Source organism: Bombina bombina, chromosome 2 (assembly GCF_027579735.1).
Source record: "Bombina bombina isolate aBomBom1 chromosome 2, aBomBom1.pri, whole genome shotgun sequence".
Classification (NCBI taxonomy): Eukaryota; Metazoa; Chordata; class Amphibia; order Anura; family Bombinatoridae; genus Bombina; species Bombina bombina.
The window spans coordinates 714,733,567-714,761,311 of record NC_069500.1 but is presented as its reverse complement, the minus strand read 5'-3'; the positions used below and the strand labels follow the sequence as shown (position 1 = coordinate 714,761,311).

General features: G+C 38.1%; 1 protein-coding gene across 1 annotated transcript in view; it reads left to right on the top strand.

The window, feature by feature from the left end:
• POLR1E (RNA polymerase I subunit E) overlaps nucleotides 1-27,505 on the top strand; it is a 55,992-nt gene extending 28,487 nt beyond the window's left edge. The window contains exons 9-12 of the mRNA XM_053700642.1: nucleotides 45-184; nucleotides 25,857-25,938; nucleotides 26,479-26,610; nucleotides 27,227-27,505. Of these exons, the coding sequence (XP_053556617.1) occupies nucleotides 45-184; nucleotides 25,857-25,938; nucleotides 26,479-26,610; nucleotides 27,227-27,383 (511 nt within the window). The 3' untranslated portion in view covers nucleotides 27,384-27,505. The remainder of the gene's footprint in view (nucleotides 1-44; nucleotides 185-25,856; nucleotides 25,939-26,478; nucleotides 26,611-27,226) is intronic.
• The last annotated feature ends 240 nt before the right edge of the window (nucleotides 27,506-27,745 follow it).

The window sequence follows — 27,745 nt, the reverse complement described above, 5'->3', positions numbered from 1 at the left end:
TTGTTCTTTATTAAACCTTAGCATGTAACAAATTGTTTTACCAGGCATGGACTGTTTGTTCTGCAAGAGCTTCATGGACTTAAAGAGCATAAGGATGGAAACGTTCGTGACCACAAAGCCCGCTGCCTCTGGTACTTGGATAAATTAATTCAACTAAGTCAGCTCAAGGCAATCAAGAGAAAAGGTAAGACCATTTCATACTCTAAGCCTGTTTCTCTTACATGTGGAAAGCACATGAAATCATTCTTAACTAATTATGTATTAAAACAGTTAATGTATTTTAATAAAGGGTTTTAAGGATAATCTCTGTCCTTTATTGTTTTTTAATAGTTCCTTTGGTATCCTTTTTGTTAATGGGACAGGAAACCTCAAACTTTTCTTTCATTTGGATAGAACATAGAATTTCAAACAACTTTCCAATTTACTTATATTATCAAATATGCTTAATTCTCTTGTTATCCTTTGCTGAAGGAACAGCATTGCATTACTGGCAGCTAGCTGAACATATCTAGTTAGCCAATCACAAGAGACAAAAGTGTGCAGGCACCAATCGGCATCTAGCTCCCACTTGTGTAGGATATGTGTATTCTTTTTCAACAAAGGATACCAAGAGAACAAAGCACTTATCTGAATCATGCAAGTTTTAATTTTGACTTTAATATCCCTTTAACCACTTAAGGACCAAAGACATACCCTGTACATCTTAAGGGTTTTCAAGCACTAGCTGCTTTCATGTTATTGTAGTGATGCCTTAATATTGAGGCATCCTGCAATAACATTTTTTTAAGCATCCGATGCAGAGAGAGCCACTCTGTGGCCCTCTCTGTATCGGCCAGCGATGGTGCCTATCGTTGGTGGGTGGGAGCCATAGCAGGGAGGCGGGTGGGTGGCCCTTCGCTGGTGCTAGATCCGGTTCCTGAGTGTCTAGGATCGCGCAGGGCTCGGGAGCTAGCGCACGTGGACATAAACGTTATGTTCGTTGTGCAAGGAGGGAAAGGGAGGGGGAAATAAAATGTTTGTAAAGGGATCAGGGAGGGGGGTAGTGTATTAAGGGGGGGGGCAGCTACACTACAGAAAATGGGGTGTTAAGTTTATTTTAGAAGAATAGGCACTTTTTTTTTTTTTTTTTTTTTTTTTTTTTTTTTTTTTTTTTTGTAAACTGGGTACTAGCAGAGAGCTGCCAGTACCTAAGATGGTGGCCATTAGGTTGAGGGGGGGGAGGCTGAGAGCTGTTTGGGGGGGGGGTATGGGGGAATGAATATCTATATCTAGCTTTAGATTTTATTTTTATATTTTATTTATACTGGCAGACTTTCTGCCAGTACTTAAGATAGCGGTGACAATTGTCGGGGAGGGAAGGGAGCTGTTTGAGGGGGGCTCAGGGGGTGGGATGTATCAGGTGGGAATCTAATCTCTACACTAAAGCTAAAATTAACCTTACAAGCTACCTAATTAACCACCTTCACTGCTGGGCATAATATACGTGTGGTGCGCAGCAGCATTTAGCGGCCTTCTAATTACCAAAAAGTAATGCCAAAGCCATATATGTCTGCTATTTCTAAACAAAGGGGATCCCAGAGAAGCATTTACAACCATTTGTGCCATGATTGCACTAACTGTTTGTAAATAATTTTAGTGAGGAACCTAAAATTGTGAAAAAGTGAACAATTTTTTTTTATTTGATCGCATTTGGTGGTGAAATGGTGGCATGAAATATTACAAAATAGGCCTAGATCAATACTTTGGGTTGTCTACTACACTACAGCTAAAATTAACCCTACAAGCTACCTAATTAACCCCTTCACTGCTGGGTATAATACACGTGTGGTGCACAGTGGCATTTAGCGGCCTTCTAATTACCAAAAAGCAATGCCAAAGCCATATATAAAATAGAAAGTGGGGAGGTGTGGGATAAGCGCTCTGGAAGGAGCAAACCTAAAGTTAATAGAATGTAATAATGATATAATAAAATTGATTACAAAATTAATCAAGATGTTGAATATATATATGTGAAAAAAGATACCGATAGTGACGAAAAAAATGTCAATTTAATATTAAATAAATAAATGTAAACAAGGTGTACAAAATAAACATATAACATATAATAAAATCAAATTCAGGAGACTCATATAAGTCTAAGATGCCGGCATCAAGGAAATAAAATATTGACCTATAGGAAATTCATAACATTTTAAAATAGCGGTTGCTAAGTTAAAAACAACAATACACAAAAACTTGATTTTGCAATAAATGTGCTAATAATATATAGCAGACCAATCTTATAGGCACTTAATGAGAGTGAAAAGTAGGAAATAAAATGGTAAATCTGTGATGAATAACAACAAACCAGCAGCTTATGTTTGTGTCCGTTAGAGGCTATGAAGCGTGTGATCCGTGGATGATGACGTCACGTCATGTGACTAGTCGTACTGATCTAATCATATCCAACGATTATAGTGTAGCGTTATATTTGAAAAAATGTGTATACCGGTATATCAAAAAGGAAAAGACAGTGTCAAATATTTTTCGTAACAGTATAAAAAGATACTTGCAAGTAACAGATCGCTGTCCTCCAATCTCTCTCGAGGGAGAAAAGTAATTCGGCTGATTTTTAAAAAGCAACAATGTAGATGAAATAGAGACAAGTGTCCGTCTTTTTCTTTCTGAACTCCAAGTAGATAGAAATTCTTTGTAAGGTGCTCTTTATTCAGCAGTCCTTTAGGTAGATAGTGATACTGTAACTAGAACCAGAGGTAACCTGCAGGCACACAGGGATTATTCATATATCCAGCTCAGGTATTGTGTATGAGCTAGAAATGAACCTGTTTGTGCCGCCGTAGAACCAGGTGAGATAAAATGAAGCTCTGTGGCTATTTAAACTTGTGAACGCTGCACACAGGAATTATTCATATATCTTGCTCTGCTTGAATTGTAGAGCTCGAAATGAACCTGTGATGTGCAGGGTGGGTATATTTCTCTTAGTGACTGTAAGCAAATCTACGCGTTTCGGCAGTTACCTGCCTTTATCAAGATGCTTACAGGATGTGACAAGGAGCCTTATATAGGGAGAGTGTGTGGGTGTATCAATTAGGATATGGGCGTGTTAATAATTAACCCTTTGTTGAATGGGTCATAGATGAGATATTTAACTCATATATACATACATACATAGATATAAATATAAATAGATTCATAAGTGGATATATTGTATAGTATTTTTCAGTTATATAAGTTGTGGTTTATAAAAATGCACAATATATAAAAGATTATTATATCTGTATAAACATACCTAAATGTGTATGTTTTGAATGGCTAAAAAAATCAAGAGAAAAAATATACATTAAATACTTAACTTATACTCTATTAGGTATAGTTTCCCCGTTTATATAGAATTGGTTAAACTTTAGAAAAAATTTACTACATAATGTCATATATTCAACATCTTTGATTAGAGGGGACAATTTAATAATAAAGGAAGTGTAATAATTTTGTAAAATTGAAGTCATGATAATTCAAGATTAACTAGAAGTGGTCAGAAAAACCTAATTGTTTATTACGTGTTTCTAGAAAACTGTAATTAGTGATAAGATTAATTTTACATGTTAGATGTTAAATGTGATGTTTATGTTTACTGCCATATTTATATAATTGAGTTTAAATCAAATGAGCTATTTAATCCTAATGGATATATTGTTTTGAATTTAAAAATTAACTCCGCTTCTTTTTTGAGAAGCATCTTTTCCATATTGCCACCTCTATGATTCATTTTTACTTTTTTTTTATACCCAAAACTGAAAACAGTTTAAATCCCCATGGTGGACTTCAGCAAAGTGTTTGTAGAGTATTGTTTTGGTATTTGCATGCTCTATATTCAAAATGTGTTCTCGCATACGGTCCCTTAATAATCTGCTGGTTTGGCCAATGTAAAATAAATCACAAGAACATTTTATACAGTAAATTACATTAGAGTCACTGAATTTTAATAGTGTCCTTTATATGAAAAGTGAATAGTTTGTCAGTAGATGTGATCTTTTTAGTTTTATTACTATGTTTGCAGGATTTGCATTTAGTGCAAGGAAAAAAGCCAAATATTTTTTCTTTTCTTAAATCTCTATCAATATAATTAGTACTAGTTCCTTTGAATTCACTGGGTGCCAAAAAACTCTTTAGAATTTTTTGCCTTTTTGAATACAAGGTCAGGATGTTTTTTTACTTTTGTACCTAATATAGGATCTTTTTCAATATAGTGCCAGTGTTTGTTTAAAATGGCTCTAATCTCATTATGTTGAGCATTATATTCTGTGATAAATGGAACAAAAATTTGACTAGTGGAAGTAGTATTTGTCTCATGAATTTTTATTTCTATTTTTGTTATTGTTTTTTAATAAACTGGATCTATCAATTTCTCTAATCGATAACATAGTGTTTTTGATTTTTTTCTGACTATAACCTTTCTCAGTAAATCTGTTTAATAGATAGGTACTAAAGTTAAAAAGCATCCTGACCTTGTATTCAAAAAGGCAAAAAAATCTAAAGAGTTTTTTGGCACCCAGTGAATTCAAAGGAACTAGTACTAATTACATTGATAGAGATTTAAGAAAAGAAAAAATATTTGGCTTTTTTCCTTGCATTAAATGCAAATCCTGCAAACATAGTAATAAAACTAAAAAGATCACATCTACTGACAAACTATTCACTTTTCATATAAAGGACACTATTAAATGCAGTGACTCTAATGTAATTTACTGTATAAAATGTTCTTGTGATTTATTTTACATTGGCCAAACCAGCAGATTATTAAGGGACCGTATGCGAGAACACATTTTGAATATAAAGCATGCAAATACCAAAACAATACTCTACAAACACTTTGCTGAGGTCCACCATGGGGATTTAAACTGTTTTCAGTTTTGGGTATAAAAAAAGTAAAAATGAGTCATAGAGGTGGCAATATGGAAAAGATGCTTCTCAAAAAAGAAGCGGAGTTAATTTTTAAATTCAAAACAATATATCCATTAGGATTAAATAGCTCATTTGATTTAAACTCAATTATATAAATATGGCAGTAAACATAAACATCACATTTAACATCTAACATGTAAAATTAATCTTATCACTAATTACAGTTTTCTAGAAACACGTAATAAACAATTCCGATTATCCTAATATTTTGAAGGTATAATCTAGATTTTATTAAAGACACAGAGACGAGTATTTTTGCATTACTCTTTCTTTACTACTCAATGCAGCCTTTTAAAGAACAATAACATTGATAAGTTAAATAACATAAACATAAGAAGCTAACAGAAGCTTATTATAGTGAGAAAAAACAGCCAATCAGCACAGAGAATAGTCTATAAACAGAGCACCCAGCTAACACTCATCCTCTTTCTAGTTGATGCTCCAAAGGAATAAGATATTAAACATCATTAAAAGTCCAAAAAGTCCAAAACAACAAAGGGAAGCGAACGCCAACTTCTTGTAGAATTGATGGATGGAATTCCATGAAATGTTGAACTTGATAGAAGGCAGACTAGATGTCCAGCATTCAGTAGATGGATGAAGAGACCTCTGAGTTGAAGGAAAGAATCCAGAAGATGAGAAAGGATTGGAGTTACATGGATACTGTTAAGAAACAAAAAATGTTAATAACATATAATAATAAATACCAGGGTGGGTAAAAAACAATTATCTATTTGAGGAGGGAAAATACTCGTCTCTGTGTCTTTAATAAAATCTAGATTATACCTTTAAAATATTAGGATAATCAGAATTTTATTACAAGACCAGAGACTCCTATTTTTGCAAGTTTAAAGCAGATTAGGAGAATAGATTAAGCGAGGCATGTTGAATGGGTCTGAAGTAAAACTGTTTAAAAATGGAATCAGAAGACCAATCAGCAGCATTTAAAATTTGTTGAAGAGGAGCCACTTTCAGAAAGGCTTTTGAGGCAGCAGAACCTCTAACAGAATGAGCTGAAAAAGAAATGTTGATACCAGCCTCTTTCATGACCCATTTAACCCACCTAGCAATAGAGGTAGAAGTGATAGGAGCATGAGGAGGGACAAAGGAAATAAGCAGTTGATTATAGTTAATTTTCCTAAAAATCAAGGTTCTAGATTCATATGATTTTAGGCACTCAACCACACAAAGAGAAGGTTCAGAAGGAAGATAAGGGTAGAAAATGGAAGTAGATAAGGTTTTTGTTCTGCGAGAAAGAAAAAAGGTAACTCCTTCAGGAGAGAAACGTTTAGAGTTCCAGTCCAAGGCTTTCACATCAGATACTCTTCTGAAAGAAATAAGACAGAGTAGGGTAGCAAGCTTAGCGGAAAGTTGTTTTAGAGATAACAAGTTATTATCTGGCCAAGATTTAAAAAGGGAGAAAATTAAATCTACATCCCAGAAGAATTCATGTTTGGGAACAGGAGGATGCTTTAATCTAATGGATTTAAGAACTCTACAAACTAAAGGGTGTTTGCCAACAGGTCAATTATTGATTAAATTATGTCTGGCTGAAATAGCTGATCTATGGACATTAACTGTTCTGTATGCTAGGCCTGAGTCAAAAAGATGGGACAGGTAGTTAATAACTTCGGTTAAATCCGAAGAAATGGGATCCAATTCCCTACGCAAGCACCAGCTAGACCATTTTGACCATGCGGCAAAATAACATCTGCGGGTACCTGGGGCCCAGGAATCTTGAATGAGGGATCTAGCTCCCTCCGAAAGACCTCGGAGAGACCAGGGTCCCCTGATATTGTCCATGCTATCAGAAGAAGAGGGCCTTGGAGAATTAGACTGTGAAATTCGCCCTCCGGGTTGACTAACAGGTGAGGAAGTGGAGGAAAAAGAATTGGAAGATTGGTGGACATCTCCAGAAGGGAGGGATACCAAGATTGGGTTGGCCAAAAATGGAGTTACTATGTTTAGGCACAGGAGATCCCTGCGGACTGTTGAAATTGTCCTCGGGATCATTGAGAATGGAGGGAAAGCATAAGCTTTCTGGGGGGGCCATGTATGTAGAAAAGCATCTATGGCCGCAGCTTCTGGGTCTGGGCGCCAGCTGAAGTATGGGCGAATTTGAAAATTGGTCCTGGACGCAAAAAGATCCAGACAAAATGGACCTCTGAGAGATTGAAGGAATAAAAACATTTTCCTGTCTAGTCTCCAATCGCTCCAAGTAGAAATAATGATTTGTTCCAGCCACCAATAATTAAAAGACCTTTATTTCTTCATTAATGGGGTCTTAGACAAACATACAACGTTTCAGACCTGCTATAGGTCCTTAGTCATGTATACTGAACATACACTGATTCATCATTTAAATACTTTACACCTGGTCAATTGTTCACCTGTTATCATGTGACCACTCGTTATTGCATCACTGCCATCTTGTGGCCATCTAACATATATGTTCCTATTGCAAATAAGCATTCTGAATAGTCACATTGAAAAGGTTTAAGTATCAAACAGTGTTAAAAGATAAAATCATATGTACAAAATTAAAATAGAAGAAATATTACACACAATATGCAGATATGCAGATGCTATTTACTTGTTATATAAATGCTAATTTAAACTCTTTCATTCCAGAGTTGATTTTATAAGTTTCAAAAAATTGCTACTGGAGATTATATGGATTACTGTCAATTTGAACACTGTAGGCCTATCTTGAAAATAATTTTTTCTTTTCTCTTTAGTATTTTTATATGTACAGATAATTTTCAGACATTTCCCTCAAATTTACTCAGCCCATTAAAAGGGGTTATTGTAGGAAAAATACTTTAAGGTAAAAAAATGCAGGTATCATAATACTCAGCCCATTAGAAAGGGAAGATTTACCTATCTCCAGAGATGTTTTAGGAAAGACAAATATTTAGTAGAACAGACTCCAATCGAAGTCTTTATTCATACCCTTAGGTATTAAGCTTTCCAATTTGTATATCCAAAACATCTCTCTTGTTTTTAGTATATGTTCTCTATTACCCCCCCTCCTTGGTCTATCAATCTGTTCAATTATTTGGAATCTGAGCTGACTGATGTTATGACCCATAGAGAGGAAGTGAGAGGAAACAGGAGCCTCTTTGTTCCTCTAGTCTCCAATCGCTGGAATCTGTCAAATGACGAGATCCCCAATCTGCAGCTGCGTTCGATTGTCCTGGAATATATTCCGCTTTTATAGAAATATTCCTGTCTAAACAAAGATGAATAAATTCCTTGGTTATGTTGGACAAATTCCTTGATTTGGTGCCTCCCAAACGATTGAGATATCGCACTGCTGAAATATTGTCCATGCGAAGAAGAATAGAAACTGGAGAAGAAAATTTGGCAAAACTTTTGACTGCAAACGAGCCAGCCAATAATTCCAAACAATTGATATGGAAACGTTTCTCCTCCAATGTCCATTTGCCACCTGTGATGGAAGGACCGCAACGCGCACCCCAGCCGGAAAGACTGGCGTCGGATTCTATAACAAAATCTGGAGTCCTGCCAAAAATGGCTCTCCCATTCCAGGCTTCTAAATGAGAAAGCCACCAGGATAGTTCTTTGGCCTCTAGAGATAAAGGAATCAAATGAGAGTAGGAAAACCCTTTTCTCAAATGAAGAATTTTTAATCTCTGGAGTTCTCGATAATGTAAGGGGGCCGGAAAGACAGCCTGAATAGAGGATGATAGTAACCCTACTATTCTGGCTATAGTTCTGATGGGGACTGAATCTTTGAAGAATATCAAGAAGGAAATTGCCAGAACCTTATCCACTTTGTCCGAAGGAAGACTCAGAGTGGAGAGTATCGAATTGATTTTGAAACCTAAGAAAATCAGCGATTTTGTAGGGAGAAGAATTTATTTCTGTTTGTTCACAAGAAAACCTAAGGATTCCAGAAGGGAAATTGTGGTAGTTAGATGATTTTGAAGGGAATAAAAATCTTGGTCCATAATTAAGATATCGTCTAGATAAATTATCAGACGAATCCCTCGAAGTCTCAACCAGGCCACTACTGGTTTCAGTAACTTGGTGAAAATCCAAGGGGCTGAGGACAGGCCAAAGGGAAGACAAGTGAAATTCCAAAACTGATCTTCCCAACGGAATGTCAAGAATTTCCAATGTTCTTGAGCGATTGGGACGGTTAGATAGGCGTCTGTAAGATCTAGCCGAACCAACCAATCGTTTTCTCTTAAGCATTCTCTTAATAAATGAATTCCCTCCATTTTGAAATGATGGTACACAACGAAGGCATTTAAAGATTTTAGATTTATGACTGGCCTGAATTGATTGTTTTTCTTTTTTACTAAAAATAGATTGCTTAGGTAAAAATCTTGGGGTTGAATAACTGGAAGAATTGCTTTTTTGGAGAAGAGAGTAGAAATTTCTCTCTTGACCAAAAGGGAGTCTTCCTGAGAAAAATGAATTGGATGAGGAAGACAAGTTTGTGTTGGGGGAGATATGAACTCTATGAGAATGCCTGACACAGCTTGAAAGACCCAAGGGTCTGAAGTAATTGAAGCCCAATTTTGAGCAAACAGGGCGAGTCTGCCACCAATTTTTTCTGGGAAAGAAGAGACATGGGGAGGAAGTAATGAACTTACCTGGAGCTTGTCTGGCTCTGGCTCTGGTCCTAAAACCTCTCTGAGTCCAGGGTCGACCTCTTGTCGGGAAGAAGGAAGAGGTAGATGGTTCTGAATAACCTCTTTGAAATTGTGTCTGAAACTGATGTTGGAATTGGGATTGTTGGGGATAGTAGTGAGACCTGGATAAAAAGGAATGGCGGCCGGGAAAGCGGCCTCTGCCTCTCCCGGCCCTGTCAGAAAAACCCTGGTTAGGGTAGAAAATTTTCTTAACAGATGTCTTTACTTTGTTTAAATTAGTGAAAGTGTTGACATATTGGCTTAGGTCTTTTAAATATGAGTCTCCAAACAAAAGACCCTTGCTGTCTGAAGCGATATTGCTTGAGGAGAAATCGGAAATTTTAGGGTCTATTTTCCTCAAGATGTTACGTCTTCTTTCTCCGGACATTGCACAATTAGTATTTCCAATAAAACAGAGAAGTCTTTGGACGCACTCTCTGACTACATAGGGGTCCAAAGGACAATTTTCAGCTACACCTTGCTCAGACAGTTCGAATAGTTTAGTAAGGGGCCCAACAGAATCTAAAAGTTTATCCTGGCATATTTTCCAGGATCTATCCACTCCTTTTTTCAATTTATAACCTGGGGTGCCAATAAATTTAAGAATCTTAGGGTCAACCTCAGGAGTGACAGAAGCATTTTTAGGTAACAGGGGACGAGGACATTCAGCTTTCATTTTGTTACGGGATTGTTTTTTCAGGGGAATGCGTAACTGATGGTCAATAAATTTGGCTAAATCAATGGGGGGACACCACTCGGCGGACCGGGGATGGTGTAATTCATCAGGTTTAAACCTAGGATTGCCCAAGCAATCTATAAAGTCTTCCTCGTCCTCACTGTAATCATAAGATTTTTTTGGCTTTCTTTTTCAGTTTTTTGGCTACAGGGGAACCATCAGAATTTTCTGATTCATTGAAATTGTCTGAATTAATGTCAGTATATTCGTCACCATCTGAATCCTCAGATTCTGAAGATGGATTATCAGTAATGTTGTGTGTTTTAAATTTCAGTTTTTTGGGTACATAGGTATCCCCCGTTTGGTTACCCTCGGGGTGCAGGGTTCTACTGACAGCGGTTTTTCTTCCTTTGCTGTGAGGAATATTAGGTTCAGCTAAAAGCTGACGTGACTTTTCAATAAGTTTTTTGCTTGCTTTATAGGCAATAGATGGTTTCTTTCTTTTTAAAGATATTTTTCTTTGTTTCTCTCCCATCAAAGAGGTCATTTTGTTAAATAAATTGTTCATAGAGGAATCTATCATAGACTGCACTGTATGTAAAGTTAAGGGAGGTGAATTAGTTTGTGTTTCAGACATTGCTTATAAAATGTTTTGGCAGGTAGCAATGTAAAAGAAAATATTAAAGTGTTTTAATAAATTAAACTCTCCCTTAAGCAATAATATATATACCAATATAACTCTTAATTAATAAAGGAGTTTAACCAAAAAAAATTTTATACAACACATCTGAGGTAAAACTTGTAAACTAGCTTGAAACAAGATTGCTAAATAATTATTTTAAACCAATTCACTGAAATATAAAGGATGCCAGGAGATGGCAATAAAGGGCTGTAAAAAACTTTTTAAACACTTGAAATATTATAGCCGAGTGTAACCGCAACAAAGTTACCACCCGGTTTGAGAAGTTCCGGCTGACTGAGGGGAGAGAACTATCGCGTCAGCGATAATGGGCGGGAAGGGGACGGCCCACAAAATGGCGACCGCACAGACAAAACCAAGCAGGACAGGGGAAAAGATTGAATAGGTAAGAATGACAGTAAAAGTTTAAAATCAGGAAAACGAGCGTAGCGAAAGAAACAAGGATAGGAAAAAGGGGGGGTTATCAGTCAGGAAACGAGCAAGTTAGATAAAAACGGAAAAGGGGTCATACAGTAAACAAAATGAGCAAGAAACTAAATAAGAGATAACGGAGATTAATAGAAGTAACCAGTAAAATAATACTGTCAAAATAAAGTTAAAATAATAAAAAACATATATATGAAAACCAATAACAATAATTAAAAAAATTTATTTTAAGACTGCACCACTTATCTGATTTGAGCAGCAAAAAGAAAGAGGATGAGTGTTAGCTGGGTGCTCTGTTTATAGACTATTCTCTGTGCTGATTGGCTGTTTTTTCTCACTATAATAAGCTTCTGTTAGCTTCTTATTATGTTTGTTATTTAACTTATCAATGTTATTGTTCTTTAAAAGGCTGCATTGAGTAGTAAAGAAAGAGTAATGCAAAAATAGGAGTCTCTGGTCTTGTAATAAAATTAGGTTTTTCTGACCACTTCTAGTTAATCTTGAATTATCATGACTTCAATTTTACAAAATTATTACACTTCCTTTATTATTAAATTGTCCCCTCTAATCAAAGATGTTGAATATATGACATTATGTAGTAAATTTTTTCTAAAGTTTAACCAATTCTATATAAACGGGGAAACTATACCTAATAGAGTATAAGTTAAGTATTTAATGTATATTTTTTCGCTTGATTTTTTTAGCCATTCAAAACATACACATTTAGGTATGTTTATACAGATATAATAATCTTTTATATATTGTGCATTTTTATAAACCACAACTTATATAACTGAAAAATACTATACAATATATCCACTTATGAATCTATTTATATTTATATCTATGTGTGTATGTATATATGAGTTAAATATCTCATCTATGACCCATTCAACAAAGGGTTAATTATTAACACGCCCATATCCTAATTGATACACCCACACACTCTCCCTATATAAGGCTCCTTGTCACATCCTGTAAGCATCTTGATAAAGGCAGGTAACTGCCGAAACGCGTAGATTTGCTTACAGTCACTAAGAGAAATATTCCCACCCTGCACATCACAGGTTCATTTCGAGCTCTACAATTCAAGCAGAGCAAGATATATGAATAATTCCTGTGTGCAGCGTTCACAAGTTTAAATAGCCACAGAGCTTCATTTTATCTCACCTGGTTCTACGGCGGCACAAACAACAGGTTCATTTCTAGCTCATACACAATACCTGAGCTGGATATATGAATAATCCCTGTGTGCCTGCAGGTTACCTCTGGTTCTAGCTACAACATCACCATCTACCTAAAGGACTGCTGAATAAAGAGCACCTTACAAAGAATTTCTATCTACTTGGAGTTCAGAAAGAAAAAGACGGACACTTGTCTCTATTTCATCTACATTGTTGCTTTTTGGAAATCAGCCGAATTACTTTTCTCCCTCGAGAGATTGGAGGACAGCGATCTGTTACTTGCAAGTATCTTTTTATACTGTTACGAAAAATATTTGACACTGTCTTTTCCTTTTTGATATACCGGTATACACATTTTTTCAAATATAACGCTACACTATAATCGTTGGATACGATTAGATCAGTACGACTAGTCACATGACGTGACGTCATCATCCACGGATCACACGCTTCATAGCCTCTAACGGACACAAACATAAGCTGCTGGTTTGTTGTTATTCATCACAGATTTACCATTTTATTTCCTACTTTTCACTCTCATTAAGTGCCTATAAGATTGGTCTGCTATATATTATTAGCACATTTATTGCAAAATCAAGTTTTTGTGTATTGTTGTTTTTAACTTAGCAACCGCTATTTTAAAATGTTATGAATTTCCTATAGGTCAATATTTTATTTCCTTGATGCCGGCATCTTAGACTTATGAGTCTCCTGAATTTGATTTTATTATATGTTATATGTTTATTTTGTACACCTTGTTTACATTTATTTATTTAATATTAAATTGACATTTTTTTCGTCACTATCGGTATCTTTTTTTTCACATATATATATATATATATATATATATATATATATATATATATATATATATATATATATATATATATATATATATATATATATATATATATATTCAACATCTTGATTAATTTTGTTATCAATTTTGTTATTATATCATTATTACATTCTATTAACTTTAGGTTTGCTCCTTCCAGAGCGCTTATCCCACACCTCCCCACTTTCTATTTTATTGTTTAAGTCTATATTTGGAGATTATATTAGACTATTTAGGGATTTAAGCTTATACCTTACAAGATAGCACTCACACCACCCCCTCCCTGTTCCAAAGCCATATATGTCTGCTATTTCTGAACAAAGGGGATCCTAGAAGTGCATTTACAACCATTTGTGCCATAATTGCACAAGCTGTTGGTAAATAATTTCAGTGAGAAACTTAAAGTTTGTGAAAAAGTGTTTTTTTTTTTTTTTGTTTTTTTTTTTTATCGCATTTGTCCTGAGTTTAGAAATACCCAATGTTTACATGTTTGTTTTTTTGCAAGTTATAGGACAATAAATACAAATAGTACTTTGCTATTTCCAAACCATTTTCTTTCAATATATATGTATGTATGTATGTATGTGTGTTTTAGCAGACAATCGCAAGTATTGATCTAGGCCCATTGTGGTATATTTCATGCCACCATTTCACCGCCAAATGCGATCAAATTAAAAAAAATTCGCTAACTTTTTCACAAACTTTTTTTTTTTTTTTTTTTTAATTTTTTTTTAATTTTTCCGTAGTGTAGCTGCCACCTTCCCACATCCCATTCCAAACAATTATCCCCCCTTCCCTCTCCCTTAGGAACAGATCGATCATGCCCCTTCCCGGAATAGCGGCCAGGACTAGTCCACCGATGGGCCGCCCACCCACCAACGATCGGCACCATCACTGGCTCTCTGCATCGGTGTGCAAAAAAGGTATTGCAGTGATACCTCAATATCGAGGCATCACGGCAATACCTTGAAAGCCGCTGAAAGCGATCAGGATAGCTTCCACCGCTTGAAACCCCTGATGATGTACAGGGTATGTCGTTGGTCGTTAACGACCATTTTTTGTAGGACGTACTCTGGCTTGGTGAGCTTAGGAGTGTGCATGTGTCTTTAGCCATCTAGTGATAATGTTTAGAGCAATGTTATACATAGTTAAAACACTGCTGCCATAGACTGATAAAGACGCATGCACTGTCTTTACCTCCTATCAGCTGTGCTTGGTTTACTCTTCAACAAAAGATACCAAGTGAACAAAGTTTATTTGATAACAGAAGTAAATTGGAAAGTTGTTTAAAATTACATGCTCTGTATGAATCGTGAATGTTTTAATTTTGACTTTACTGTCTGTCATGAAAACCTCATGATTTTAGGTTCAAGGGGTTAACTTCTATGTGTGCTAGTTTGTTTTGAGAGGTTGTATGTCTCTGTGTATTTTCCTTAACCAAACAGACCTTCCTGTCATAAATAGTTTCTAAGTTCCACTTGACCAAATGTTATTGCATAGGTATCTATGCATCAAGGAAGTAAAAATGTCAGTACAAGAAACGTAGTAAAAAGCAATGCCCTCTACCCAGAGCTAGATAAGGTCAGAGGACACTAGTACAACTTAAGGCATGCTTTTACCACATATGACACTAGATGATGAAAAAATGACAACCATGTCATATTTAGTACCAAACTAATTATCATGATGTCACTGTGAAATTGCTTATATGGATGTATGCACTGAATATGTATACCAGAAGTTATAAGATGTTATATCATTTTAGCCAAGGATTCAGAGCTTTAAGACATGTCGTAAAAAGAGAGGGGTGGATATTTGCCTGGCCCCTCTAGGAGGAGGTTTGGTCAAGCAATTTAATATCCGAGAAACTGGTATAAAACATTGATTCTTGCAATATGTTGTAAATTCTACATGGGAGGCGTGAGTGACCATCTTTTCTTGCCAATCTCCCTGGCACAGCCATCTAAGCTAGTACAGTATTGGGTTCTGTTATTTCTCCTTTTTATTTGAAAAACTGTTTGCTTGTGTATAATTCTATTTGCTATCATCTTTTTATTAATAAAGCACTGTGCCTCATTTTTTGCATAATAAATATTCCTTAGGACAGACTAGAGTGTTGTTAACCCTTGCACCCACTGAACCAAGTCACAGGCTTGCCTAGAGTGGTTAGACGGTGACAGATTGGTTAAAGTTGAAAGGGTCTGTTAATCCTTACTGTGCCACACAAGTGACTGGTTTATTATTATTATTATTATTATTATGTATTTATAAAGTGCCAACAGATTCCACAGCACTGTTCATAGGTAGCAAAGAATAAAAGGACAGTACAATATGAGACACCAGACAAAATTTAACAAACAAATACAGGGGGAATTGTGAGCCCTGTTCCCGTGGGAACTTACAATCTAAATGGGTAGGAGGGTGAGAAACAGGAGGTGGGGACTGCAAAGGTGGGAATGATGTTAGTGTGAAGTTAGATGAGGGCAACTATTAGGCAAGTGGAATTCATTAGTTACTGATATGCTGATAGGCTTCCCTGAACAAGAAGGTCTTTAGGGAGCGTTTTAAAGGAGGAGAGGTTGGGGGGAAAGTCTGACCGCTCGAGGAAGTGCGTTCCAGAGGGTTGGTGCCGCACGAGAAAAGTCCTGTAGTCTAGCATGAGAGGAGGTGATGGTAGAAGAGGCAAGGAGCAGGTCATTGTTGGATCTTAGGGGACGGGCTGGAGTATATTTGTTGATGAGTAAGGACAGGTAGGGGGGCTGCATTGGTGAGGGCTTTGTAGGTCAGAGTGAGAATTTTGAATTTAATTCTGCTGTGAATGGGAAGCCAGTGAAGGGACTCACAGAGGGGTGCGGCAGATACAGAGCGTTGGGAGAGGTGGATTAGCCTAGCAGAGGCATTTAGGATGAATTGAAGGGGGGAGAGGCGTCAGAGAGGAAGGCCAGTTAGTAGGTTGTTACAGTAGTCAAGCCGGGAAATTACTAGGGAATGGATTAACTGTTTAGTAGTTTCAGCACTCGGAAAAGGACACATTTTGGAGATATTGCGTAGGTGGTTGCGAAAGGATGAAGAGAGCGATTGGATGTGGGGTATGAAGGACAGATTGGAGTTGAGTGTAACTCCTAGGCAGCGGACTTGGGGGGGTGATGGGGAGATAGTGGTGTCACCGACGGTGATAGTAAAGTTAGAAACTGGAGTAGAATTAGTTGGGGGGATTAGAAGAAGCTCAGTCTTGGACATGTTGATTTTTAGGTGGTGAGAGGCCATCCAGGAAGAAATGCCAGATAAGCAGTCGCTGATGTGGGAAAGGACAGAAGGAGAGAGTGCAGGGGTGGATAGGTAGATCTGAGTATCATCAGCATAAAGGTGATAGTTGAAGCCATAGCTACTAAGTTTACCCAGTGAGGAAGTATAAATAGAGTAGAGGGCCTAGAACAGAGCCTTGAGGTACTCCAACAGACAGAGGCAATGGAGAGGAGGAGTCGCCAGCAAATGAGATAGAAAAGGACCTTTTAAAGAGATAAGAGTAGATCCAGGAGAGGGCAATGTCACAGAGCCCAAGGGAGCTGAGAGTCTGTAGGAGGAGGGGATGGTCAACAGTGTCAAAGGCAGCAGACAGGTCAAGTAAGATAAGTATAGAATAGTGGCCATTGTTTTTAGCATAAAGAAGATTGTTGGTAATCTTGGTGAGGGCAGTCTCAGTTGAGTGTTGTGGATGGAAGCCAGATTGCAGGGGGTCAAGCAATGAGTTGGAGGATAGGAAGTGTGTTAAGCGATCGAAAACTAGTTTTTCCAGGGCTTTAGAAGCTTGTGGAAATAGTGATATTGTTAACCCTGGTTGTCACACTGTCCCTTCAAGACATATTGCTTGAGCCATACTGACAAAGAATAAATAGTGCAGCACTGCCTTCTTGTGCAATAAATGTTATTTGGCAAGATAAGTTGAAAAGCTCATGTGCTTTAACCTTACAGTAACAGTGAGCTAGAGAAAGTCCTTAGGAGCATTCTCCCTTTTGATAATAAAATAAATACATTGGTCTCTGTCTCAAAGTATTTTAAAGACATGTTCCATGTTGCTCATAAGTTAAGTGCATCAATTTAATTATCTTGTCTGGAAAGTGAAAGAAAAGAAGAGGGTGACTCCTAGTGCAGATCAGTAAGTCCAATAAGCACCCACTGGTGGTTACCAATTAAATGGATACTCACATAGCATAAAGCACACTATAGTGCCAATGAAGCAGGCCTGGTATATTATAGTGGCCCAGCGCCCACTATAATATACCAGGCCTGCTTTATTGGCACTATAGTGTGCTTTATGCTTTGAGTATCCATTTAATTGGTAACCACCAGTGGGTGCTTATTGGACTTACTGATCTGCACTAGGAAGTCACCCTCTTCTTTCACTTTCCAGACTGCAAAATATTGCTTCACCAAAGAGGAGCTGCCCTTGCATTCGTGCACAGTCAACTGGGACACTGCAGAGTTCCCAGACCACACACCTAGGCATTATCTCTGCCTTCTAATATTGTGAGTACCATTTTTACTGCATGTGTAATTATTCAACTGTGTATTGGCTACACTAGGAGGCGCCCTTTCTCTTTTTATAAAAATGTAATTCTCTTAATTGATTATTGCCATGTACATATGTTACTCAAAACATTTTCTGGCACACGATGATAAACTTAAAAAAAACATTTGCCTAATGAACTTTTCTACACAAAATGAGAACTACCATTTAAACAGTCTTTGAGAGCACCTGTTATTAATTTTATTGTCTTGCTCCTAAATTTTGAACACATTTTCAAGCCCTGCATTGCAATGTATTTTTTTTTATCATTTTTCACCTATATTTTTTTTTGTAAATTGAGATTTTGCCAATTTCCACATGAGTTTAAAGGGACATGAAACCCAAAAATGTTATTTCTTTCTAATGACACGATGAGTCCACGGATCATCTAATTACTATTGGGAATATCACTCCTGCCCAGCAGGAGGCAGCAAAGAGCACCACAGCAAAGCTGTTAAATATCACCTCCCTTCCCTCCAACCCCAGTCATTCTCTTTACCTACGTTAGAGCAAGGAAGTGGTAAAGTTAGGTGTTAGGAAAAGATTCTTCAAGCAAGATTTTATTATTTAAGTAGTGCAAGATTGTTCTGCTTTACTCTCGGGTGTAGCCGTAGTCCATATCAGTCTCTTCAGTAGAGCAGTGGTGGATTTAAAGCAATGGGAACTTGTGGGACATAATTCTCACTGTGCCTCCCATGTATTTATGCTGCCCTAACCATGCAAGCCTGAGTAAGATTTCTCAGTCTTTTTTTCTACCCACAGGTCCATGTGAGGGAACTGACATCCCAAACCTAGTGAGCTGCCGTGCTGCCTGGCAGAAGTATTAAGGTAAGTGCTAACTTTGTTTTTTCTGGGACATGCATAGAGAAAAGAATAGAACTTTTACTTTCGTTGGGACAAGTTACATTCACCTATGACAGGGGAATATTTTTTAAGGGCAGCAGAGCAGGCACTGGGCACGAGGAGAATCTGGCTCTTGGTGGTGTATTTGTTTTATATACTTTACTCCCGACGGCTGTGTCTCCGGAGGGAAATTCAGCTGTGTCACAAGATTCAGCAGCGTTGCGGTTACGGACCGCAGTGTTTGTGACTGATCCGGACTCAACTCTATAAAGTAATTTACTTAGTTAGCAGGCAGGTAATTTTAATAGCAAAAAAATAAAGCAGCTATTTTTTGTTTTTTTAAAATTTAACGGAACAGTAACTAATTTTTTGTTTTGGGGATATTTTCTGAATTAAATATCAGTTGTCTGTTTATTGGTGAATAAATATAGACCAAGAAACCCTGCAAGATGTTACATGTTTGTTTGCTAATGTAGAACCACCAATCCCTTTCTGTTCCTCATGTATTGAGAGAACTTTACATTTCAGGGATAGACTTTTTCCTGAGCCAACATTGTCTAAGGCGGATACTGTTCAGGAGTCTTCTGACAATGTTCAAGATATGCCGCAGCTTTCTCCTCAAGCGTCCCAAAATTTACCATCCATACAGCCAGTGCCCTGTGCTTCCGCTATTACTCCACCTGGAGTTACCTTGCAAAACATTGCTTCCCTAATGTCATCAGCGGTATCTGATGCGTTGTCTGCTTTTCCCATGCTGCAGGGAAAGTGCAAGAGGAAATTTAATCAATCTGTGAATAAGGTTGCTGACACAGTAGTGGCTATTCCGAATGTTTCTTTGCAGAAACCTGAAGAGGAAGATACTTCGGTAGCATCTGATGGTAAAATCTCAGACTCAGACAGTGTTATACCTTTAACTGATACTGAAGTTGTTTCTTTCAGGTTTAAGCTTGAACACCTCTGTTTGCTACTTAAAGGGACAGTCTACACCAAAATTGTTCTTATTTAAAAATATAGATAATCCCTTTATTACCCATTCCCTGTTTTTGCATAACCAACACAGTTATATTAATATGCTTTCTACCTCTGTGATTACCTTGTATCTAAGCCTCTGCAGACTTATCTAAGTGCTTTTGACAGACATGCAGTGTAGTCAATCAGTAAAGACTCCTAAATAACTTCACGGGAGTTAGCACAATGTTATCTATATGACACACATGAACTAACACTGTCTAACTGTAAAAAACTTTCAAAATGCTCTGAACTAAGAGGCGGTTTTCAACGGTTTAGAAATCCGTTTGAGCCTAGCTAGGTTTAGCTTTTCAAAAATACCACCAAGGGAACAAAGCAAATTTGATGATTAAAGTAAATTGAAAAGTTGTTTAAAATTGCATGCCCTATCTGAATCATGAAAGTTTAGTTTTGACTTTACTGTCCCTTTTTTAAGGAGGTTTTAGCTACCCTGGATGACTCAGACACTACTGTCGTAGTCAACCCTAAGAAGTCTAGTAAACTAAACAAGTATTTTGACGTGCCCTCCATGGTGGAGGTATTTCCTGTACCAGATAGGGCTACAGAGATTATAGCTAAGGAATGGGAGAGACCGGGTATCCCTTTTTCTCCATCCCCTATATTTAAAAAGATGTTTCCTATCGCAGACTTTATCAAGGAGTCTTGGCAGACTGTACCCAAAGTGAAAGGAGCAATTTCCATGCTAGCCAAGAGAACAACTATTCCCATAGAGGATAGTTGTTCCTTTAAGGATCCTATGGATAAGAAGTTAGAAGGGTTGCTCAAGAAAATGTATGTACACCAGGGTTTACAATGGCAACCTTTGGTTTGTATTGCTACTTTCACTAGTGCGGCAGCATGCTGGTTTGATGCGTTGTCCGATTCTATTCGGACAGACACTCCCCTCGAAGAAATTCTAGAATAGGATAAAGGCCCTTAAGTTGGGCAACTCCTTTATCAGGGATGCTTCCCTTCAGGTTATTAAGCTGGGAGCTAAGATTTCTGGTTTTGCCGTACACGCAGAGCTTTATGGTTAAAATCTTGGTCTGCGGATGTATCATCCAAGTCCTAAACTTTTGGTGATTCCTTACAAGGGAAAGACCTTGTTGGGGCCGGACTTGACGGAAATAATTTTTGACATTACAGGAGGAATGGGCCATTTCCTCCCGCAGGATGAGAGAAATAATCAAAAGGGACGTCAGAGTAATTTTCGTTCCTTTTGACATTCCTAAGGGAAAGCCCTCCTCTTCCAAGCAGGAGCAGTCCAAGCCTTCCTGGAGGTCCCATCAGTCTTGGAACGAAGGAAAACAGTCCAAAAAGCCTGCTATTGAATCAAATGCAGCATGAAGGGCCTGCCCCGATCCGGGACCGGATCTTGTAGGGGGCAGACTTTCCTTCACTCAGGCTTGGGTTTGAGATGTTCAGGATCCCTGGGCGGTGGACAGCGTGTCCCAGGGATTCAAACTGGAGTTCAAGACCTTTCCTCCCAGGGGCAGGTTTCTGCTTTCAAGATTATCTGTAGACCAGACAAAGAGAGAGGCGTTCTTACACTGTGTTCGGGACCTCTCCGACCTGGGAGTAATAGTTCCTGTTCTGATGCAGGAATGGGGTCTGGGGTTCTACTCCAATCTGTTTGTGATTCCCAAAAAGGAGGGAACCTTCAGACCAATTTTAGATCTCAAGAGTCTAAACAAATTCCTCAGAGTGCCATCCTTCAAGATGGAAACTATTCATTCCATTCTTTTGATCCAAGAGGGTCAATTTATGACAACGGTAGATTTAAAGGACACATACCTGAATGTTCCTATCCACAGGGACCATCACAAGTTTCTAAGGTTTGCATTTCTAGACAAACACTTCCAGTTAGTGGCTCTTCCATTTGGCCTTGCCACAGCTCCCAGAATTTTCTCAAAGGTTCTGGGATCCCTGTTGGCGGTGCTTCGATTGCGGGGCATTGCAGTGGCGCTTTATCTGGACAACATTCTGGTTCAGGCGCCATCCTTTCAACAAGCAAAATCCCACATGGAAATGTTATCTTTCCTGCGATCTCACGGTTGGAAGGTAAATTTGGAAAAGAGTTCCTTAGTTCCAAATACAAGGGTATTTTTCTTGGGAACCATAATAGATTCCTTATCAATGAAATTTTTTCTGACAGAAGTCAGGAAATCAAAGATTTTCGATTCTTGCCTAGCGCTTCAGTCCTCTCCTTGGCCTTCAGTGGCTGCATGGAGGTAATCGGTCTGATGGTAGCGGCAATGGACATCCCGTTCGCCTGTTTCCACCTCAGACCTCTGCAGTTAAGCATGCTCAGTCAGTGAAATGGAGATTATGCGGATCTGTCTCCACGATTACAGCTGGAGCAGTAGACAAGGGATTCTCTTCTTTGGTGGCTGTCTCAGGATCATCTCTCCCAGGGAACCTGCTTTCGCAGACCCTCTTGGGTGATTGTGACAGACGCCAGCCTTCTGTGATGGGGAGCAGTCTGGGGCTCTCTAAAGACTCAGGGAACATGGACTTGGTCAGAGTCTGTTCTACCCATAAACATTCTGGAGCTGAGAGCAATAATAACAATGCTCTTCTGACTTAGCCTCGGCTCGGTTCATCAGGTTCCAGTCGGACAATATAACTTCAGTGGCTTACATCAACCATCAGGGAGGAACTCTGAGTTCCTTGACCATGACAGAGGTAGCCAAGATCATTCAGTGGGCAGAGACCCACAATTGCTGTCTGTTGGCGATCCACATCCCAGGAGTGGACAACTGGGAGGTGGACTTCCTGAGCAGGCAGACCTTTCACCCGGGGGAGTGGGAACTCCATCCGGAAGTGTTTTCCAGCCTGATTCTCAAATGGGTCAGCCGGAATTGGATCTCATGGCATCTTGGCAGAATACCAAACTTCCGAGGTACAGGTCGAGGTCAAGGGACCCTCAGGCTGTACTGATAGACGCTCTGGCGGTACCTTGGAATTTCAGTCTCTCATACCTATTTCTTCCGTTTGCTCTTCGAACTCTGGTCATTGCTCGAATCAAGCTTGAGAGGGCGTCTGTGATCCTCATTGCACCGGCGTGGCCTCGCAGGATTTAGTATGCCGACCTGGTGGACATGTCATCTCGTCCACCTTGGAGACTTCCGTTGAGGAAGGACCTTCTACTTCAAGGGCCCTTCCTTCATCCAAATCTAGTTTCTCTGAAGCTGATTGGAGATTGAACGCTTAATTTTATCTAAGCGTGGATTTTTGGAATCGGTCATTGAGACCATGATTCAGGCTCGTAAACCTGTGACTAGAAAGATTTACCATAAGATATGGCTTAAATATCTATATTGGTGTGAATCCAAGGGCTACTCTTAAAGTAGAGTTAGGATTCCTAGAATTCTGTCCTTTCTCCAAGAAGGTTTGAAGAAGGGTTTATCGGCAAGTTCCCTAAAGGGTCAAATACCTGCCTTGTCTATTTTGTTAAATAAACGTCTGGCGGACGTCCCAGACGTGCATTCGTTTTTTTGTCAGGCCTTGGTCAGGATCAGGCCTGTGTTCAAGCCAGTTACTCCTCCCTGGAGTCTTAATTTAGTTCTTAAAGGGACAGTCTACACCAGAATTTTTATTGTTTAAAAAGATAATCTCTTTATTACCCATTCTCCAGTTTTGCATAACCAACACGTTTATATTAATACACTTTCTACCTCTGTGATTACCTTGTATCTAAGCCGCTGCAAACTGCCCCCTTATTTCAGTTTTTTTAAAAGACATCCATTTTAGCCAATCAGAGCTGGCTCACTGGAACGCCACGTGCGTGAGCACAGATGTTGGCTATATGACACACATGAACTAACACCCTGTAGTGGTGAAAAACTGTGAAAATGCCCTGAGAGAAGAGGCGGCCTTCAAGGGCTTAGAAATTAGCATATGAACCTCTTAGGTTTAGCTTTCAATTAAGAATACCAAGCGAACAAAGCAAAATTGGTGATAAAAGTAAATTTGAAAATTGTTTAGAATTACATTCTCTATCTGAATCATGAAAGTTTATTTTGGACTAGACTGTCCCTTTAAGGTTCTTCAAGGGCTCTGTTTGAGCCTATGTATTCCTTAGATATTAAGTTGTTATCTTGCAAAGTTTTGTTTCTTGTTGCTATTTCATCTGCTTGTAGAGTTTCAGAGCTCTTGGCATTACAGTATGAGTCTCCTTACCTTATTTTTCATTTGGATAAGGTGGTTTTGCGTACTAAGTTAGGGTTTCTCCGTAAAGTAGTTTCAGACCGGAACATTAATCAGGAGATTGTTGTTCCTTCCTTGTGCCCTAATCCTTCTTCTCAAAAGGAACGGCTTTTGAACAATCTGGACGTGGTGCGTGCATTAAAATTCTATTTACAGGCGACTAAGGATTTTCGTCAGTCTTCTGCTCTGTTTGTGGTATTCTCTGGGAAACGTAAGGGACAGAAAGCTACGGCTACTTCTCTTTCTTTGTGGCTGAAGAGTATCATTCGCTTTGCCTATGAAACTGCTGGACAGCAGCCTCCTGAGAGAATTATGTCTCATTCTACGAGGGCTGTTTCCTCTTCCTGGGCATTCAAAAATGAAGCTTCTGTGGAACAGATTTGTAAGGCTGCAACTTGGTCCTCTCTTCACACTTTTTTTCAAAATTCTATAAATTTGACACTTTTGCCTCGGCTGAGGCCTCTTTTGGGAGAAAAGTTCTTCAAGCAGTGGTGCCTTCCATTTAGGTTCCCTGTCTTGTCCCTCCCTTAACATCTGTGTACTGTACTCTAGCTTGGGTATTGATTCCCAGTAGTAATTAGATGATCCGTGGACTCATCGTGTCATTAGAAAGAAAACAAAATGTATGCTTACCTGATACATTTATTTATTTCTTGACACGATGAGTCCACGGCCCGCCCTGTTCTTTAGACAGGTTGTTGGTATTTTATAAACTTCAGACACCTCTGCACCTTGTTGCTTCCCTTCTCTCCTTTGCTTCGGTCGAATGACTGGGGTTGGAGGGAAGGGAGGTGATATTTAACAGCTTTGCTGTGGTGCTCTTTGCTGCCTCCTGCTGGATAGTAGTGATATTCCCAATAGTAATTAGATGATCTGTGGACTACTCATGTCAAGAAAGAAATACATTTATCAGGTAAGCATACATTTTGTTTTCGTGTTTCAGATAGAGAATATGACGTTAAACAACTTTCCAATTTACTTCTATTATCTCATTTGTTTTGTTCTCTTGGTATCCTTTGTTGAAAAGGACACCTAGGTAGACTTGTGAGTTGCTGATTGGTGGCTGCACATATGCCTTGTGTGATTGGCTCACCCAATGCATTCAGCTAGTTCCCAGGCGTGCATTGCTGCTTCTTTAACAAAAGCTACAAAGAGAATGAAGCAAATTAGATAATAGAAGTAAATTGGAAAGTTATTTAAAATTGTCTTATCTGTCTGAATCATTAATGTACATTTTTGGGTATTATGTATTTTTCAATGCATATTCCAAACTTCAAAAGCATAACCCAATACATTCTACACAGTGATTGCTTATCACTGTAGTTGTTTATATCTATCCCTAACTTTCCATTATTTAATACATGAACTATTGCACGCTCACAGGACCTAGCATGGCGCCTGGCCATTTATTTACATTATAACATAAGAGTGGCTGCCCTTTTCTAATGACGTCCTTGCATCTCCCGATGGACACGCAGCAATGTGAAGGTTTCTGGTAAAAATGCATAGCTACTTATTTATTTTTGGGGTAATATGATTTTCTTTTGTGTATTTTTCATTCAGTTAGGCTTTTCAAGCACGTGTGTACACGGTCCCTTAAAGTGTAATGCTCATTTGCTGATGAACACAACTCCAACAGCTCTTTTGGCAAAGAGGAACACTCTTATTAGTCTGGCAAAAAAAGTTGATTTATTTAGGAGAGCAATATGCATTTAAACACTTAATGAATTCTGTTTGCAGCTGTGGTATTATTCTATTATATTTCTCTTCTTGTTGCAGATATCTTAACTCCAGACTGCCCACCTGCAATATGCTCAAAACTATTGCGAAATTTCACTGTTGAGTCTTTTAAAAATGGCAGGTAATATAACTATACTGACGTTTTTCATTTTCAGACTATTTTGATTATATTTGTGTCTTGTTGTATTAGTTAACATTATCATGTAGGCATATCAGTCCTGGGCAATGTGCTAATTTCAGGCTCAGAGCAGGACACTTACATTGCCCTGAATCATGCACTATGCATTTGACCACTAGAGGTCACTGTTTGCACATTTTGCAAGCCTGTATGTCTCGGGAGATCTGACTTATAAGACCTATAATTATGCAGTTTTCTGCAATGTCTTTTTTTCATAAGTTATCAGATGACAGGAGTGAGCAAGTTCTTTCAGATTTATGGTATTCTAGGGTGACAGGAAATTAAGACAAATTTATGCTATTGTAGAGTAGTATGAATGAGGGACAGTCTTTACCTTTAAATTTGAAAGCCTTTTAAGAACTATTCTTGCATGATGCTTTCAGCCTGAAGGCACATACATTAATCATAAGAAGCTACTGTAAATTATTCATGTTGTCCTGAGTTGTCTAACAAGGTGTCTTGTGTTTTTATCTTCCCTTCTAGAATACAGAATTCTGTTTCTGCAACAATGATGTCTAAAGTAGTGTCTTATGTGATAGCTTTGGCCTTGCATGTCACCGACTTTGAAGTAGACCTGACATTTTTACAGAGAGATATGAAGCTAAAAGAAGCACGGTGAGGCTTTGTACCTTAATCCTCTCTAGAGTAGGCCGCACTGCTCATTTCATCGCCCTGTATCTGATCCCCTCAGTTCAATGAAATGCAGGAGCTGTCTGATCAGCACTTCTATGCACCTAGGTTTTAATTACACATTCACCTGAGAAAATGAATCCCTAAGTCAAGAAGCTAAATAAACGCTTAGGTGTTGCTCTTGGCAGCAAAAGCTAGCTTGTTTGTCACAGTAGAAATAGGACTAGTGATAGATATATTCTGATGGACGATCTGATTGCCAAAACGTTAAATAAATGAGAAATCCTGGGAGTGCTTCATTAGTTTTTGGATGTATTCGAAACGTTAGCACCCATGTCTTTGTCCTAAGTGGTCAGATTTATTACTGCACTGTTGGTTGCATTGTCTTTTAATTGTATTTATTATGTATGTGTATAGTGTTTGTTCTATAACTTCTGAGTCTTGGATGTTGATATGATATTCTATAAAGCTCAGAAGGTAGAATTGGTTGAAGGAACAATCAACTATTTGAATTATGCTCCTCAAACTTTATTGGAATTGTTAAGCACCAAATGTAATGAACTAACTATTTATTATAATTTTTTTATACACATTTTGACAGGATTCTTGAGATCGCTAAAGCCATGGGGTTGAAAATCAACAAGAAAATGGCTTTTGTGGGAGGTTTGTGTGAAGAAGGTCACAAATTAGGAGTACTAACGATTCCATTGGTTGTGTATAGGCCTTCAGGACGAGCCCTGAAACGAAGGAAAACATAAATAAACATGGGAGTTTGAAGATGATTAGTGGATATTTAGATGGACTTATACATTCTGGAAACATCTAAATGTTTTTTTACAATGGCGCTACATGAAAGCAAATAATAAAAACTATAAATGTATTTGGTTCACTTTGTGTTTCATTACAGTATTGTGAAAAATAAAATAATAGTATGTAATATTTCATGAACCAGACCAGTTCTGGCAGGAGTTCCCAACTTCTAATCAACTGTTGTCTTAAAGTGAACGTCAATTTTGACGAATTAGTGCCCGGTTTTTAATAATCCCATTATAAACAAGAGCACTTTAATTCATCAAAATTGACATTTCAAGCGTTTTCTTCAAAAACTTACCTTTTAATC